The 18,114-nt window shown below is 38.1% G+C and overlaps 1 protein-coding gene across 1 annotated transcript in view; it reads left to right on the forward strand.

The window, feature by feature from the left end:
• LOC124172075 (zinc finger protein 211-like) overlaps positions 1–18,114 on the forward strand; it is a 44,511-nt gene that overhangs the window by 14,151 nt on the left and 12,246 nt on the right. Inside the window, exons 4-7 of the mRNA XM_046551482.1 lie at positions 5,494–5,613; positions 6,546–6,665; positions 8,632–8,754; positions 9,637–9,768. Coding sequence (XP_046407438.1) covers positions 5,494–5,613; positions 6,546–6,665; positions 8,632–8,754; positions 9,637–9,768 — 495 coding nt within the window. The remainder of the gene's footprint in view (positions 1–5,493; positions 5,614–6,545; positions 6,666–8,631; positions 8,755–9,636; positions 9,769–18,114) is intronic.

Here is an 18,114-nt window from a genome sequence, read left to right on the forward strand (position 1 = left end):
GGAGTCTTCTTTAACATTTGCGTCATAAGTTGCATGATAGAAGGTAAAATGCTGATCCATTTACTCATAATTCAATTTAAGTTGCACAATACGGCCAAGGTTTAATGGCCTTGGTTTAAAATATAAGCGGCTCTCCAGTTAACTCTCGAGCGATGAAACTCATTATAAGCCGATTTTAAATGAAGTGTGTATCATTGATCACAAAAGGGACTGGAGCATAGGTGGATCCAGGGGGGCATGGGGGACCCCTCCCCACACCCTTAAAAATATGCAAGATTTTTAATATGGTCCCATTATTATTGCGTCCTTTTTCTATTAAGAGCTATTCTTGTGCCCCCCCCCCAGAACAAAATCCTGGATACAGCCTTTCTTATGCCCCCCCCCAGAAAGAAATCCTGGATCCGCCCCTGGTCTGGAGGGTCATTAGGTGGTCCCCTTTAGGACTGCAAGGATGATAAAGGTTAATTTATGTCGATAGCTGTGAAATAGCCTCAGTAAACTAATCCTATGGTGCACAGCATTTAAATAATACTGTCTGAAATGCATCTTTCACTTACCATGGCACTTTTTGGGACAATATCTGCAGTGTTCAGTGGGAGTGTCTGTTACAGTTAAAAATGTTAGATGGAAAGAATTTTTTTGTGAAAGACCGTGATTTCGTTTTAAGAAGAAAAGTATTTCATGAGCCTCTCAACTGGTTGTGGGTTCATTAAAGTCTTTTCTCCCGCGTGTTGCCATCCTTGATAAACAATGGGGGCCTTACACCTAGTACCATGAGCATTGATAAAATTGCCCTGGCAATCTACATTGTGATATGCACTGTAAGCCAGCAATGATTTCATTTGCAGCAGTCCAAGGGAATTTTGTCTCATTGAAATTCATTTGTAATAGGAATAAAACTTGATGACGCAAATGTTTTCATGAGCATGTCCTGATTTGCTAATAGGAAGGAAAAAAATGGCATTAGGTTAATTAAATGTTAAAGTTGCATTAATCTTCTCTGTAGAAGACAATTTCATGTTAACATTGTTGAAATTCTGTCCATCAACTTCTCAAAATTTGTGCAGAGGTAATCGGGAGTTCATTCTGTTACAAATATCAGGAGTGAATGGAACTCTCCGATAATAAGACATTTCTGTGAACCGTTTACAATGCTCCTCAAATGACAACATCAGTGAAGCTTGTACATGATGGAGTGGGGCCCCTTTTGTGTTGTCCTTCTGCCAATAGTACTGAAAATACTCTTACCCATCATCCATACCTCATTCCCAAGCTTAGAGAGGAGGGCCGTTATAAGATAATAGTAGAACAGGGGAAGCTGGCAACCACTCCCGTTGAAACATGTGCCAATCATATGCATCAAGAGAGTCAAGTATATTTATTCTCCAACAAGCTCCTGAAGAGAAATTAAGCTCCTCCCTTTATAAATAAAGTACTATGAGACTCTATTTAGTGGTTATGTATAGTTATGTCATCATTTTAAAACAAATGTTTTCATTCATTACCTAATATCATTATTTTATGGCTTTAAGAAGCTTATAAAATGTAAAAATTGTGAATTGCATAGCAAATGGTGTATCATTACTGAGGACTGGTTTGGTCCCCTATTGGCAGACCGTTAAACACTTGCAGATTTGAATGATGGCATGAAGTTTCTTTATACTCTGGTTTTTTTCAAAAACAAATGCATCCATCCATTTCTGCTCAAATAATAAAAATAAGAGTATGATTATATTACAGTAAAATTGAGTAATGGAGAAAATTTAGAGAAATTTTTTCTAGATTATTTGTAAAGACATGATAAATAATAAATAAAATGGATATAAGGGCTTACTGGAAATTTGAAAATGATGATGGAAGGGGAATTTTTATAGGTAAAGACAGAGAACTCCAGAGATTACAACCAGAGATATGTAAAGGTTTAAGAGTGCAGGGTACATGGTAAGTGAAATTGCCAACCATAGACATAAAGAGAACTCCTTTTCTAGGAGTGTCTATCCACCATTGGCATCTTTGGAGGGAGGCTGCAAATATACCTGATTGTAATACAATACAGCCTTTTTAGTAGCAACCCAATCCAAATGCTGGATTCTGCAGTTGAAAGTGCTCCTGAGAATCCTCTCTTACTGGTGACCACTAAAGGTGACTGAAAGCATGCATGCATGAAATAGAACCAAGGAGTTAAATGATTTATCATACATATGCACCACCACATCAAAAAAAGGAATCTGACAGGCCTGCATGTTTTTCGAGACATGCAGTATTGTTTGATAAGCTCGTAGTCTACCACAGTAACAAAATGCAATATGAACTGGCTAGCTCCCATCATGATGGATTATGTGAGACAGAATGGCTTTAATTTGAGATAATCGTTATAAATTTAAATTTGTCTTTATTTATCAGCTAATTGTAGGAGCAAGAAGTGATGATGTTGCTGTTGGTGCATTTGCAAATGTATCCGTTCACAGGAACCCACCTACTGTGTGTAAAAAAAGCAAAATACCTGAGTTTGAGGGGCTCTATGATCTAAATGAGGTTATCAATTTAAATGCAAAAAAAAATACGAAAGAGATTTTATTTCTATCTTGAATAATTTACTTCAAAAAATCCAACCTAAGGTTTTTCCTGTATTTAATTTTTTCTAAAAATAATACCTTTTTTTATGTGTACTATCAAGTTCCCAACTTTGAGCACCTGGTATTCCCACAGTTTTCTATCCAGTAACATGGAATTTTGATAGAGGAATGCCATATCTTTTGTTAAAAATTTGCAGGAAAAAAATTATTTATACCACAAAAATTAATAGTTGTTGTAAACAATGCAAATCCTTGCTAACATTGAAACTAATAGATCAATTGAAATTTGATTGGTGCTGACATATGATGTACGATAATTTAATTACAATTATTGATAACACCTATATTAAATAGTGCTAATAAAGTCAATATCGCTATGTATTTATCTAAATGTTGTTACACCTGTTCCGGCAGCTCCGTCATGGGAGAGGGTGGAGAAAAGAGGTGCATGGTTGCTTGCCACAGACTCGGCCAAAGCAGCAAGTGGGCGATTCATATACTACCAGTGTATAATGCATCAAACTGAACGATATGGCAACTGCGCACGGCTTTGAGATACTTCCCCTTTTCTGTTGTTTTGTTTTGGCCTTCCTCACTAGGCAGAGCAAAACCGACAACCAGAGTGCAAAAAAAGAATAATAATCAAACACTTTTGAATATATTGCTGCCATTTAATGTGCATGATCTACGCACTTGCATTGCTTACATTCCACAGCAAACAACAGCAGCGATAAATTTTCAATTGGCTAATTGGTTTCAAAGTTAACAGAGATGTTAGTTGCATTGTTAAAAATAAATCCGTTAATTTTCGTGATGTAATCAATTTTTATTTTAAAATCAGTTCATAATAGATCTGGATTTCTTACATTAAAATTCCTAGTTATTGGAATAAAAAAATACAGGAATATATAGAGCGCAAAGTTGGGTAACTTGATTTTACACTCAAAAAATGGGTACATATTTAGAAGAAATAAGTACAGGAAGTAATATGGGGGAAATTTTTTTGACATAAATGATCCAAAGTAGAAATATATTCCCTTACATATGCTGTTTGTTGCATTGAAATTAATTGCGTCATTTAGGTGATAGATGCCCTGAAACTTGGGTGTCTTGCATTTTTTTACAGACAAAAGGTGGGGTTCCAACGTTAAACCCCTGGGTTGGTGACAATTACTGGGTGTACTACTACTTATTTTCTCCCATAGCCATTTATTCCCTGAATGGTATTTCACCTTGCCAACTGTCTGCACTCCAATTTCTTATATCTTCTGCCTCCTCCTTGCCGACTCCCATTCACTATATTAATCAATATCTAATCCTTCCATCTTTTTTTCGGTCTTCCTGGAGAAGAAAAGGAATTTCTCAATTGGCCGTATAATTCTCCCTGCCCGTCCACCTTGCAAGTCAAAAAATTTTGCTGCGTTGGTGTGCGGGAAGGGGGAGAAATTCACCGCAGGCACCAAACACCAGCCTCTCAACCGGAAAGCCCAAAAAAACACACACACTCACACAATCATTCACTCAAACATACACAACAAGATCCTTTGTGGGGGCTGTAGGGACCTCCGCTAAGGATTCTTGCTCCACAGAAAACCGGGAATCTTCACAGGGAGAAGGGGGGGGGAAGAGGACAAGGACCCTCCCTTAGTCCTCCCCCCCCTTCTCCCTACTCTCTCCTTCACTTTAACCCCTCCCCCCTCCTCCTTTACCCCAGTACGCCACTAGCCAATCACTTCACTCCCCTCCCCCGTTCCCCTCGGACCCTATTTGCCATAGGTTCCCATCTTCCGTTTAACACCCAATACTGTTTTCATCCTCCCCCCTAGCCCCTCCATCTTCAACCCTCCCCCTTCTTATTCTTAGTTATATTTTTTTTTGTCCTCCCGTCCCCTTCACTTTCAGCCTCGTGTTGTAAGTGACTTTGGTTCTTCCTTCAGCACGCTGAAGAGGGCTCCTTTTTAGCCGAAATACGTATACGTGTGTTTTCCTCGTCCCCTTGCCGAACCCCCCCGACGACGCTTTTTTGGAGCAAACCTTTTTTCTCCCGGAACATTGAAGCCATCCACAGGTGAGTGATTGCTTATTGAGTGAAAGTGTTTCCACGGATCACTGGCTGTCTTTAACAGGCCCATCCTGTGAAGATTCCCGGTTTTCTGTGGAGCAAGAATCCTTAGTGGAGGTCCCTACAGCCCCCACAAAGGATCTTGTTGTGTATGTTTGAGTGAGTGATTGTGTGAGTGTGTGTGTGTTTTTGGGCTTTCCGGTTGAGAGGCTGGTGTTTGGTCCCTGCGGTGAATTTCTCCCCCTTCCCGCACACCAACGCAGCAAAATTTTTTGACTTGCATGGTGGACGAGCAGGGAGAATTATACGGCCAATTGAGAAATTCCTTTTCTTCTTAAATCTTTTGAGGCCGTAGAAGCTCAATCCCCATTTTTCCATTTTTCCATTCCTGGAGGTTGTCTTCCATCAGGGTTTTCTTTCCAGACTTGTTTTACTAGGGCCTCTAGCTGTCTTTGTATTGCGTGCCCTGCTCATCACAATCTGCAGCGCTTAAGTTTCAGCAACTATATTTGGCAAGTTGAAATGATCCCTGAGTTCCCTGTTGTGTTTTTGGTTTTCCAGATTTCATTTTCTCTTATGGGTCCAAAAAACTACTATAAAAACTTCACTTTAAAACATACATAATAAAATACTTTTCTTTTCTTTTGTCGATGAGCCTTGATTCAGCTCTATACAGTAGGGTCGGTCGTATTTTGGTTTCACAAATTTAAAGTTTGGTTCTGATGGATAAAATTTTTGATGTTAGGAGTCTGTTGAGGAGTCGTGGACATACATACTTCTACTACATTAAATATTATTAAAAATGTGTTATTAATAATAGAACTTTATTGAGTGTTGTGCTGCATTCTTTTCCAGTGTCATGTAAAAGTGGAGAATAAAGAATCTCAAAGAGGAAAGAATAATGAAATGCTGCATGGAAAAGCTCCAGATGGAACTGAAAGTGATGCCGTAGACCCATTGGCAATGGATGACATGGTGAATTAACACTCTTTCCTTGTTTAGCACAGTTTAGTTATGTTACAAATCCATTCCTCAGTGGAGCACTACTCGTATGACTGAGCAAAATAACACAAACTTTTCCCTTACTTGATCAAGTTTGAACAAGTATTGTAGGGATTTGTCTTTCATCAAAAAATGCTCAAAATGAGTGATTCATTATAATAAACAGATGAGGTGCAATCAAGCACAATATGAGCCGTCCTAGGCTCAATTGGAGAGAAAAGAGGTATCATGTCATAAATTTCATTGAAGTTGGTCATAAAAAACTCAGGCATAGTTGCATTTCATTAGGATGAGTATTTTGTGATAAAAGAAGGAGGTTTTATTTTTACCATTATTTTTTATTGTGTTTCGTGGAGTGACACCCAGCATTCTCTTCTAGTTTCATGTACAAGAGGAGAGCATAGACCCCCTAAGAGAAGAGAATGGTGAAGTGCTGCATGGGACAGCTCCCAATGGAATTAAAAGTGATGCTATAGACCCATTGGCAATGGATGACTTGGTGAGTCAACACTCTTTCCTTGTTTAGCACAGTTAAGTTATGCAACAAATCCATTCCTCAGTGGAGCACTACTTGAATGACTGAGCAAAAAAACCCGCAAACTTTTCCCTCACTTGATCAAATTTGAACAAGTATTGTAGGGCTTTGTCTTTCATTAAAAAAATTGCTCAAAATGAGGGATTCGTTATTATTAACAGAAAAGGTGCAATTAAGCATACTAGGAGCCGTTCTTGGCTCAGTTGAACAGAAAAGAGCTATTATGTCAGAAATTTTATTTAAGTTGCTCCCAAAAATCTCATGCATAGGTGCATTTGGTCAGTATGAGTAGTCACAGGTAAAAGTGGATGTTTTGTTGTTGTTATTATTATATGGATTTTATATAGTGTCACCCAGCATTCTCTTATAGTTTCATGTAAAAGAGGAGAACATAGACCCCCTAGGAGAAGAGAATGATGAAGTGGTGAATAAAACGGCTCCAGATGGATTTGAAAGTGATGCCAGAGACCCATTGGCAATTGATGACTTGGTGAGTCAACACTTTTTCTTTTTATAGCTCAGATTTTTTATTATGCGAATCCATACCTCTGCAGAACATTGGAACATTCCAAGCCTCATGTAGTAGAAACAAGCAACCTTTTCCCTGGCTTCATAAACATTAAACAAGTTCAGAAGAGTGTGTTGTGAATTATGAATTATTCAAAATGAATCACTCATTGTAATGAGCAAAATGGGTGCACTGAACTGCACTAGTTACTCGCATTTGCTCACTAAGTGAGTGAGTGTTCTCACTTCATGGCACAGTTGGCCTTTTAGTGAGAGTAGAAACACCTTGCTCACTTTGGATCAGCACGGAGCAGAAGGGAGGAAAACAAGCGAGGGTCATGATGCCTACTCTTGCAGCAAGAATGCTCTCACATGGTGATCATGATGTCATGATCATGGAGCAAGGTGCAGCTGAACACACCTGAGGGTTTGAATAATAATCCACAGATATAATGGTTCAAAATGAACAAAATCATTCAATTTGAGATATTTATCCAAAATAAGTTCAATCAATCACCAAATCCATACCTGCTACATTCCGATTTTGGTGAACATAAATTGTGACCCCAACATCTATTGCTCCCCGCAATGTAGGAAATGCAATCATTTAATCATTCAATTTGAGTGATTTATCCTAATCAAATCCAGCTTGTTGTATTTGGTTGGTTAGCCCGGGAATTGGATTTAGCAGCCATTAGCTCTGTCCACCAAACAGAACTCTTTCCTAATGAGGGATTTAGTCACGGTCTTCACCACGAGGCCAGCTGATTGAAAATTTTGTTTCCGGCTATTCTGCAATCGACAAAATGCACTAAAAACAGGTGTGGGCCTACAACTCTCCTCTCCTCTCCCTCCCCTTCTTCCCTCCCTGGAATTTCCCAGATAGCCAACCGGCACGAGGCGTGCATGTTGACATGCCTTTTTGAATTCAGGTATTGCCTAAAAAGGTCCTCTCCAATGAGCCACCCGATCCACCCCCGTCAGTAAGTTCAGTCCCATGCCCACTCGTTGATTTCCTTGTGTCAATTTGCTCACGCCCAATCGTTTTCAGGCTGAGAGTTTTATTTCTTGCATGATGCTCCCCACCATGTGGCAGTAGAGAGGAAATCCTCATGTACCAATCTATGGTGCCAGCTGCAGGTTTATTTAGCGTTATGACAGGAGTCATATTTTGTTTAATTTGTTTCACAATGTTACAAGTGATGTAAGGTGATAGTGTTTGGAGAGAGTGACCTTTGGGGGATATTCAAGAGGAAACCAATCTGAAAGATGGCAGATTTTTGTTAAATGAAATAAAATAACTGTATTTTATTTCTTTAACATGAAGCAATTCCACAAAATATTGCCTGAGACCGTGTCTTATATTGGCAGATTTTTGAATGGTGCCAATTATTATTTTAATCTCCAAACGACTCTGAAGTGTTATTAAATCTATAAGTAAATTATTCCTGTGTCTGTTTGAATCCAACGCGCCGAAAGTCATTGTAAGGTTCCTTAACTTGGTGATGCAGCCTGTGCATGTACCTGGCGCCCTATTTATAAAAAAATATTCTTCAACCAAAGGTTTAGGAACCACAGCCATCCCTACCATCAGTAGTGTGATCGCCTGTGCTCAGTAATGCCTGGGCAACAGATTGCTTCATTATGTAATTGGCATTTCCTACGTTGTGGGGAGAAATGGATGTTGGCGTCGCAATTTATGTTCACCAAAATCAGAATGTAGTAGGTATGGATTTTGTGGTAACTGTGTTAAGTTTTGTTCGGTTAAATGAGGGCAGTCAAAAATTTATTTGACCTTCCATGATGCAGTAGGAATAGTTTTTCTGAATCAGGTAATTTCTTATTTCTGCAAACACGCCGTAATTCATGTTTTGGTTGTGACCAGTTTTGTTTCTTGTGCAAATTAGTGAAATTGTGTATCAATTGAATGGTAATTCTCTTTCTATCAGAGTGGCAGGGGAACATACATGTCCTCTTCAGTAAAGGTGGATAAAAGTGGTGATGATGAAGAAGAATATGATTGCACTGATTGGGCCAGTAATGACCTGATGCCACATGCCTCTGCTGATCAGGTGTGAACTATTTGTTGCATGTTCAACTTGAATTGTGCGTAAATTTTATCACCATCGTGTGTCAGCAATCCTGAGGTTGGTTTCACACAGTACTCTGATGCACTCTCATTATCTGCTTACCTTTTTGTGTGAATATATTTCTTCCCTTGTACATCTTTAACAGCCTGCCCAATGAATCAAATTTAGGACTGTCAATTGCCCTTCTCCCGATCCACCTTTGCTCAGAGTATTTTTCTTTATTAGGCCATGGCATCTCATGTTGTGGCCAATTTAGTTGTCTCATCTTGCTTTTATGGGTTATAGAAGGCCCGTTTTTTTATTCCACTCTCCTTCCCATTTCTTTCTCAGTTCATGAGATTTAACATCATTATTTATATTATCATCACTTTATCTTGCTTGCTTCCATTATTTTTAATTACCAAAATTGCTGTTAATGAACTGAATGATAGCCTTAAATGCAGTAAATTTTTTCTCTAATATTGGCATTACATGTAATTTTTAAATCTGTCTGTTTACGTAGTAGCATTCTTATCTCATGCAAAGGGCTCCCTTTATGCAATATATCATTATTAAAAATATAGTATTTTGAGGTAACAACACCTAGGTCTATTGCTGTGGGGATCATGGCAGAGATTTTGCATTGAAAAAATTATGCATTAGGCATATAACAAAGATACCCTTGTGTCAAACTAGCAAACCAAATTTACAAAAAATAAAATTCCTTGCTCTAATTTCCATAAGGCTTCTTGTGGTTTAGTATGTAGCTGCATGCTAGAAAACGATCTTTTAATTTATTCGAATTCTTAAATCTTAATATTAATTTTTTTTAACATTTCTCCATTTTTGTCATTAATAATGCTGTTTATTAAATTTCTCTTTCAGCCCCAAGCCTCACCTGCTTCCGAAGGTAAAGAGGTGGATGATGAGGGCAGAGGAGTTGTCCTGACAGACCTCGACTGGAAGCTTATTGAGTCCAAAAAGGAACCGTCTCCTGAGGAAAGTGATGCTGCAAAGGTATGATTGTAATTAATAAAAACCCATTAACCCAAAGGTTAGCTTGAAATATTCTTGATGATCATAAAAATCTATTAAATTAATGTATGAGGAGATGCTTGTTAGAAATAACAAATTTTAAGTTCGGTAAATGAAAGAAACTTTGACTGTGTAACTATACCTGTTGACAACCTGAAGAGATAATGACATTAAGGGTGCCTTCACAGCTCTGTGTTACATCAACTTGACAAGAGTCCCTGCCCCATTGACAATTTCTGCCCTTCACAGCTCTTTGTTGCATAAATAAATGAAAGTTGAGAAGCATCGGCTCCTAAAAAATGACACTGGAGCATCTCATCTTTTGATTTCGAGCTAATCGCACGACACACATGTAGCTTTGTGCATTTTTGCGCAATATCATTCATCATCTGATGATATGACTTGCAATGGACTCAAAAGTTCGCATAACAAAGTGCAACACGCAGCTGCTCCCGAGAGACATTGGCAACAATATCATTCATCAAGATAATCTTCTGAACTATCAGTTGCATTGGTAGAAAATATTGTGATCATAGAATCATTGGTCATGAATATAATGATGGTGCTTGCCTTTACATTTTTATGGCGTTTCAGTTATATTTCCTCACTCAGAATTTTTAAATAATAACAAAATACATACACTGATTGAACGTGAGTTATGTGAAAAGTAATGAGAAACGTTCATTTATGTTGCACATTGATCAAACACCTTGGCCCAGTCATGCTATCTGAATAGCTTCTATTGAGCAGACTATGAGGAAGGCACTGTTATGTGACATGAATTTTTATTTAAACGACTGTAGGCTCCAGGAAACAGCTCTCATTCTGTATGTAACTGGTGATACCCATGCTGGGTACGTATTGTGCTAATTAATGCTACTCGGTGATTGTAACCTAATCTCCTTTGAAGATAAATTCAAGAGTGAAATGTAAATTAAGATGTTCTGCTGAAAAAGATTACTATCTAACTATCTTAAAATCTAACTATCTTACTAAAGGTTATAGTAAGTTTTTGTGGGGAGTTGCAAAATCGGAGTGACTTCATGGCTCTTATTGCCAAGGTTAAAGCTAGGAAAAATATGTCATATCTGAAAATATGTTGATCGTTTTTACTAACAGATATAAATCATTATCCAATAGATTTCTTGTGCTCTACGTTACATAATCACTTAAGTCTCTTGGGATGCACTATTCGCAACAGGAATCAAAGTAGCTGACATCTGGTGGCCAATTTCAGAAACGAGACAGAGATGATCGGCCGGTTGGTTTACTAATGCCACAGCCTAGCGGTGAGCGAAAAGGGTGTGTTTTCAGCAATTTCATGAAGCGAATACTGATGTATATCTCAGTTGTGAATAATGGATGAAGTAATTTTTTCTACATCTGACGCTTTGGAGTTCAATGAAGACTTCACTAGGTCCCTCGTAGAGGGCTATGAAGTGGAATGCTGTAATCAGTCATGGTTGAAGCACTGATGGAGTATTTGGTTCTTGTAATGGTCTTTTTCATGCAAACAAGCGTTATTAATGGCATGCCACACGAGATACATGCTTTTCAGAAGAAAATTGGTGCTTCTTTTTCCGTTTCCGTGTGTAATGTTTGACGATTTTATCAACCATCTATTACCATAGATATCATTTTAAAATCATGAAACAATATGATAGGCATCTACTCGCATAAGCCATCCGTCCTCAATAATCTATTCTTCTTAAGGGAATTCGACGTCGGTGTTGTCGTGAGAGGAATTCCCCTATTGCATTGGCGTTTTTACTGCTATGTGGAGTCACTCGACTATCACCGGCTAGCGAAGATCGATGGGGAAGTGTTGAGTCGGGTCGCGGGAGGGTCTCCGTGCCTCGGCCCCGGTCGGCAAAATCGAATTTAGGCCATTTGGGTAAAGTGAGTCGAGAAATCCTTTAACCGAACGAAGTTCGCAGGCCTTAGGAACGTCGGGAATTCGCCCCGCATCGTTTTCGGAAGAGCAGGGCCTAGCTATTGAATGAGAAAGAGACAGATGTTTTTAGGACAGACCCGGTTTTGACGGGCCCCCGGGCGGAAGATGTCCCGCCGATAGGTGGGGGGATCGCCGGGGAAAAAGTGTTTGCGAGTTTCGGAAAAATTACATGTCTCAAGCTGACTAAGTCCCGGCGATTGGTGGGTAGTCGCCCTGGAATATTCATATAATTCTCAGTTGTCGCGATTCGAATTATTTCCCCAACCTTAACTTTCCTGGCTTATTGGATAGCTGAAAATTCATTGATAGTTATTGCAAGTTGATCAACCTTCCCTCCGTCTGGATCTCCTCCTATGACACCTCCATACTTGCGCGAACAAGTTTTAAGTATGCATTAAACGAGTATATTGGGCGCTTGAATTCATCAAGCGGGTAATTAGGGGGCTGTGAACATAGTTGCGTCACATGTTTCCGAGTCATGTCCCCATACGTGGTTCAAAAAGCGAAAGAAACACTCAAAATATCGTTTTGAATGAGTGAAATAGGCGGACAATACGCTCATTCACAGCCAACAATACTTAAGACTTTCTTAGTAACCACGGTGATAAATGCTTCGGGAAACCGTTTTGATGTGAATGATTTACGCAATGTAAAAGAATATAGTGTATGGTAGATGAACTTAAGCGATTTATCGTATTTCAGCCCTTACCCTAGGATTGTATCACCTCCATTTTTGATTTTTAACGTTTGAATACAGCAGACTTAATGAAATTAAATACATCATTATTAGAAAATAAACGAACAGAGACTAATGAAATGATTATCCGAATAAATATGTCTCGAATAATGAAGTATTGTTCGGATTTTACTGACGATGTATGTCTCTCAATGTTGTAATTTTTTTATATCTAAGGAAGGTTTATAAGAAAAAAACGCATTGATTACAATAAATGTATTAATACGGTTGTGAAACTTGAATTGGAGAAAGAACCGAAGAATGTTCAACTGTCCCCGTTGATGTTATATTCGGTAAGCAATATTCCATATATTATACAAAACGTAGATTCGATATGTGTCGAATGGGAGTTTAACCCTTAGGCTGCGGGAACGTTTTTAAACGTTCTGCATGGTGAGTGCGGGAAAAACGTTTCTCTACGTTTGACCAGATTTTCTTACCACTGGCACTCTTTCCTTAAGATTTTATTGCCATCCTTTCCGCCGTTGCTTGAACTAGGCCCAACCTAGTGGCAGAAAGCACAAAGGCGTCTTTCCAGGACTGGGCACCCTCACCACGGGGAGCGCTACCCAGATTATCCCTTCTTCGAGAGAGAGGTCTCTCTGCTCTCCGCGGCACATTCACGAAGAAAACATTTCCAATGAATCCTTGCATTTCCTAGGAATTTTTTAATCTTGTCATTGTCCATTAGCCGGGGAAACTTATTTGAAAGCATTGGTTATTCTTTCTTATACTTTCGGTGGTGGGTCTGTCGCACCTGCGTAATTACCAAGGACATTTCTTTCCTTTGAGTATTATAATCTCGTTCTGGATTTCCCACCGAGTGGGTTTCCCTTCGAATATCCCTTTCCCTTCGAATGTTAGTTTTAATGAGTTTTACGTATTTCTTGCCCTTAGTTTTCTTATGCCAAACGTAAGAAAACATTCCATTCAAGAGTATTGGTCCCGAGATCCGCTAATTCGCACCATGATTTTTGGAAAGTGTATGCCGAGAGACAGATTTATTTTAATTTTACGCTGTCTTCATTTTGTGGACAACAACAATCCATCAGCTAGTGACCCGTTATGGAAAATTAGACATGTGTTTTCCCACCTCAAGTTGAAATTTTCGTAGATGTTTCACCCATTCTGTAAACTAGTGATCGACGAGTCATTAGTTTTATTCAAAGGACGCCTGGGCTTCAAGCAATATATTCCGTCAAAAAGACACAGGTTTGGAAATAAGATTTTTGTTTTGTGTGATTGTGAAACTGGATTTATAGTGGACATGATAGTGTATAGCGGAGCCAAAACTGAAATCAACCACTGTGGAGATTTGGGATTGTCTAGTGAAGTGGTTAAAAAGTTAATGGAGAGTTATCTTGGTAAAGGACATGTATTGTTCACAGATAACTACTGCACCAGTCCTAAATTGTGTGAATTTCTGTTAAAAAATAAAACTGGATCGTGTGGTACGGTAAGAGTGAATAGAAAAAATATACCAAAATTTGAAAAACAAAAAATGGTCAGAGGTGATTACGAAATGCAATGCAATGGCAATGTACTCGCCATGAAATGGCATGACAAACGTGATGTTTGCTTGTTATCCACTATTCATTCAGGCCAAATGATTGACAGCGGAAAAAATGTTATCGGACAAACAACGTTATTTTCAAACCAAACGCTGTTGTTGATAATGTAAAAAATATGAGATTGGTTGACAAATCCGATATGATGATTGGATCATTGGAATGTTTGAGGAAGTCAGTGAAGTGGTACAAGAAACAGTTTTTCCACCTGCTTGATGTAACTTTGTAAACGCCTTTTATGTATTCAAGTTGAAAACTAAAAAGAGAATTATTTATAGAAAATTTGTACGGGCTGTTGCAGACCAGCTACTAAAAAGTATAGTGTTTTAGGAACCGACGACACAATATTGCAAGAAAACTTTCAGGCTGGTGCTAACGTTCCTGAAAGATTAAAAGCCAGGCATTTTATTGAAAAAATACCTGACTGTGAGGACAGAAAAAACCCCAGAGAGCATGTTTCGTGTGTAATAATACCAAAAAAAGGGATCAAAAGAGAAAAGACACGCGCTTTTGTTGCAGAGACTGTCAGAAAGCTATGGGTTGTTTTAGAGATTATCATTCAAATATTGATTTCTAAGTGCCAAAAATACAATAATTTCTAGACAGAATGCCTATTATAACCTTTATTATCCATTACCTTTACCTACCGCATCCAAACAGACGTTCCAAATGCTCCCCAAAGTTCAAATCGGCTGACTTGTGGTTGAAATATTGAGGAATATGGTTAAAAATCAATGGATTATTTTACTGTTTGATATCAAATCGCTCATTAAAATGCCATGCTGGCCAAATTTGAGGAAAAAAATTCATTTACATTCAATTTAGAAAAAGCAACGTTAAAATATTTAAATTCCAATTATGATTCTTAGAAAGGGCTCAATTGTATTCATGGTCTGTCGTCAGGGGGTAGGGTGGGTAGTCCCGGATTATGAGGGTCCACTACCTGCTAGACACACGCCCGGGGTCGACGGAAAAATATCTTCCCCGCTCATGTCCCGCACACAGTGGCAGAAAAATTTTGACGCTCCCGCAGCTAAAGGGTTAAAACGCAAATATATTTCATAAGTGCAGCATGAACAATGCTATAATAAACATATTCATAAAATTTCTTCGGTCTAACATCAATAGCAATAACGATACGCAAGTTAGCATATTTGCTACCATAATCATAACGAATTGTTAAGTATACTCACACGTGAAAATATAAATTCGCAATCCTATTGATTTATATTCCCGTTAGGTCATCTACCCTATATTTCATGGTCAAATACGCCCGCGGATGTAAAATCCTGCATGTTGTAGCAATTCGATATATTTTAAGAAAAGGCTGAATCGATATATATCTAATGAGACACTACATGCAAAACATATTTCCATTGGGGTTTGTGTGGAATACCAGGATGTACACATTCACCAAATTTCATTGGCCCAAAGGATATACGAATCAAGTTATGCCAATTCGCGTATTTTCTATAATAATCGATTCGATCATTCGATTATACTGTATCTGTAATGTAAAATCCAGAATGCTTTTGACTTTAATTCCGGTCCATGGCCATTTACCATATAGTTCCTGGTCAACTTTGCCCGTTGATGCAAATTCCGATGTGTTATAACAATTCCAAATATTTTAAGAAAAAGCAGATTCGATATATATCGAATGAGAAACTACATACAAATAATGTTCCCATTGGGCATTGTGAGGAATACCAATGTGTACCCATTCACCAAATTTCATTGGTCCAACGCATATACTATTCAAGTTATGCCAATTTGCATATTTGCTACAATAATCGATTCGATCTTTCGAATAAACTGCCATCTGCACTGTAAAATCCGCAATGCTGTATATTATTATTCCAGTCAGTAATCATCTACTCTATAATTCATGGTCAACAATGCCTGTGGATGTAAAATCCTAAATGTTAAGGCAAATCGATATAATTTGGAAAAAGAGGATTCGATATATATCGCATGTGAGACCATATACAAAACATATTTCTATTGGGCATTGTGAGGAATATACCCATTCCCAAAATTTCTTTGGTCCAACTTATATAGCAATCAAGTTATGCCAATTTGCGTATTTGCTATAGTTATCGTATCGATCTTTCGATTGTACTGACATCTGTACTGTAAAATCCACAATGCTATTGGTTTAACTTTCAGTCTACGGGTTTTTTCTATATGATTCCTGGTCAACTATGTCCTTGGATGTAAAATCCTATATGTTATAGCAATTCGATATCTTTTAAGAAAAAGTAGATTCGATACATATCGAACGTAAGACTACATACAAAACATATTTCTGTTGAGCATTGTTACGAATACGTTGATGTGCACATTAGCCAAATTTCATTGGTCTAACGGAAAAACTATTGAAGTTATGCCAATTTACGTATTTGCTATAATGATCGAATCGATTTTTCGATCATACTGACATCTGTACTGTAAAATCCGCAATGCTATTGGTTTAACTTTCATGCCCCGTTCACATTACCATCTTTCTTAACCAGCGTAAGATGACGTCAGAACCAACGCGCGTTCACACTCAACCATGGTTAGACCCTGGCGACATCTGATGAGTGGTAGAGTAATTCCAAGTGAAAAATGAATTGACAAGAGCAAATAACTTGTTGGAAGGAAATATAGAAAATGCAGGGAAAAGTTCTTGTGTTAATTGCAATGATATTGATGATGAATTTAAACATATGTGCATATTATGAGCTGCTTATGAATTAAAAATTGCATTCCAGCGTCGACAATCATTGTTCCTTGCTACGTAGAAGGTAATTCAAATGTGTTCGTCCAACTAATCATTTCATCCATAGTGTGGCTTGCATTCTTCCACTGCTCTATTTAATACGAATGAAAGCGAGTATTACTGATAATTAGGTTGATATCAACAACATATACTACTACTTGCCCTTGATTCGGATGTGTCGACAAATCATTGATGTAGGTGAAGAAAATCGAGGACCTAATCTTGAGACTCGAGCCTCAATTTGAGACACTTGTGATTTGGGATGGAGATACACTTTTCGCTGCATTACATTCTTAGCTGTTCTTAGCTATTATTGTTTTCTGACTTTGACAAAGGACATGATCCACTGTGATGCTCTACCGTAAATTAAAACTCTTTTACCTCTTCTTCAAATGTGGACGAATAACTTGCAGAAATGTGACGATTGTTGAAATTTAACTTATGAAATAAGAGAGAGAACGTGGTAATTTTTGCGATATGTGGTATCACCCGACGTTTCTAAATTCATTTTCTATCGTTACATCTGACTAGCCGTTAGCCTGATACTTTATATTGATATAGGAAGAACTTTTGTTCAAGGATGAACATACGTGATCTTTTGCAAACTGGGACAAAGAACTCTTACCACAGTCTAAACAAAGACAAATGTTTAGACTGTGCTCTTACCAAAACATTAAAATCATTGTGACCTTCGGATTTTTATTATGGTAGTATCGCACATTTTACTTAATTCTAGCAAAATATTAATATAGATTATTCAATCTGTCCGTAACAATTCAATACGAGCTAATAGCTAATTCACTACGAACTATAAAGTATATCGCATAACTTAAATCAGGTTTAAAATCTCATACTCTACAACACATTACGGAATGAATCAATAGCACTTTCCTTTGAATTAATTCTGACGAATATAATTCAACAATAACGGCCGTCTCCTCTTCGAAACTTTATTTTCAGTTTTCTTTCCTCCTATCTCACTTCGTTGCTGCTTCGCCTTCTTCTTTTTCTAACCGGCTTTTAACCAACTTGCGTTCACACACGCATGAACTACCGCCAACCATGGTCGGAAAACGGTGGTCAGAATCCCAACCACGGTTAACGGGAACTTGCGTTCACACCTCGTTTTGTAACCATGGTCGGGGCTAACCGGCGTAAAAAGGACGTAGTGTGAACGGGGCATCAGTCTATGGGTATCTACTATATAATACCTGGTAAACTATGTTCTTTGCATGTAAAATCCTATATGTTATAGCAGTTCGATATGCTTGAAGAAAAAGCATATTCGATATGTATCGCACGTTAG

This window comes from Ischnura elegans (assembly GCF_921293095.1).
Source record: "Ischnura elegans chromosome 13 unlocalized genomic scaffold, ioIscEleg1.1 SUPER_13_unloc_1, whole genome shotgun sequence".
NCBI lineage: Eukaryota > Metazoa > Arthropoda > Insecta > Odonata > Coenagrionidae > Ischnura > Ischnura elegans.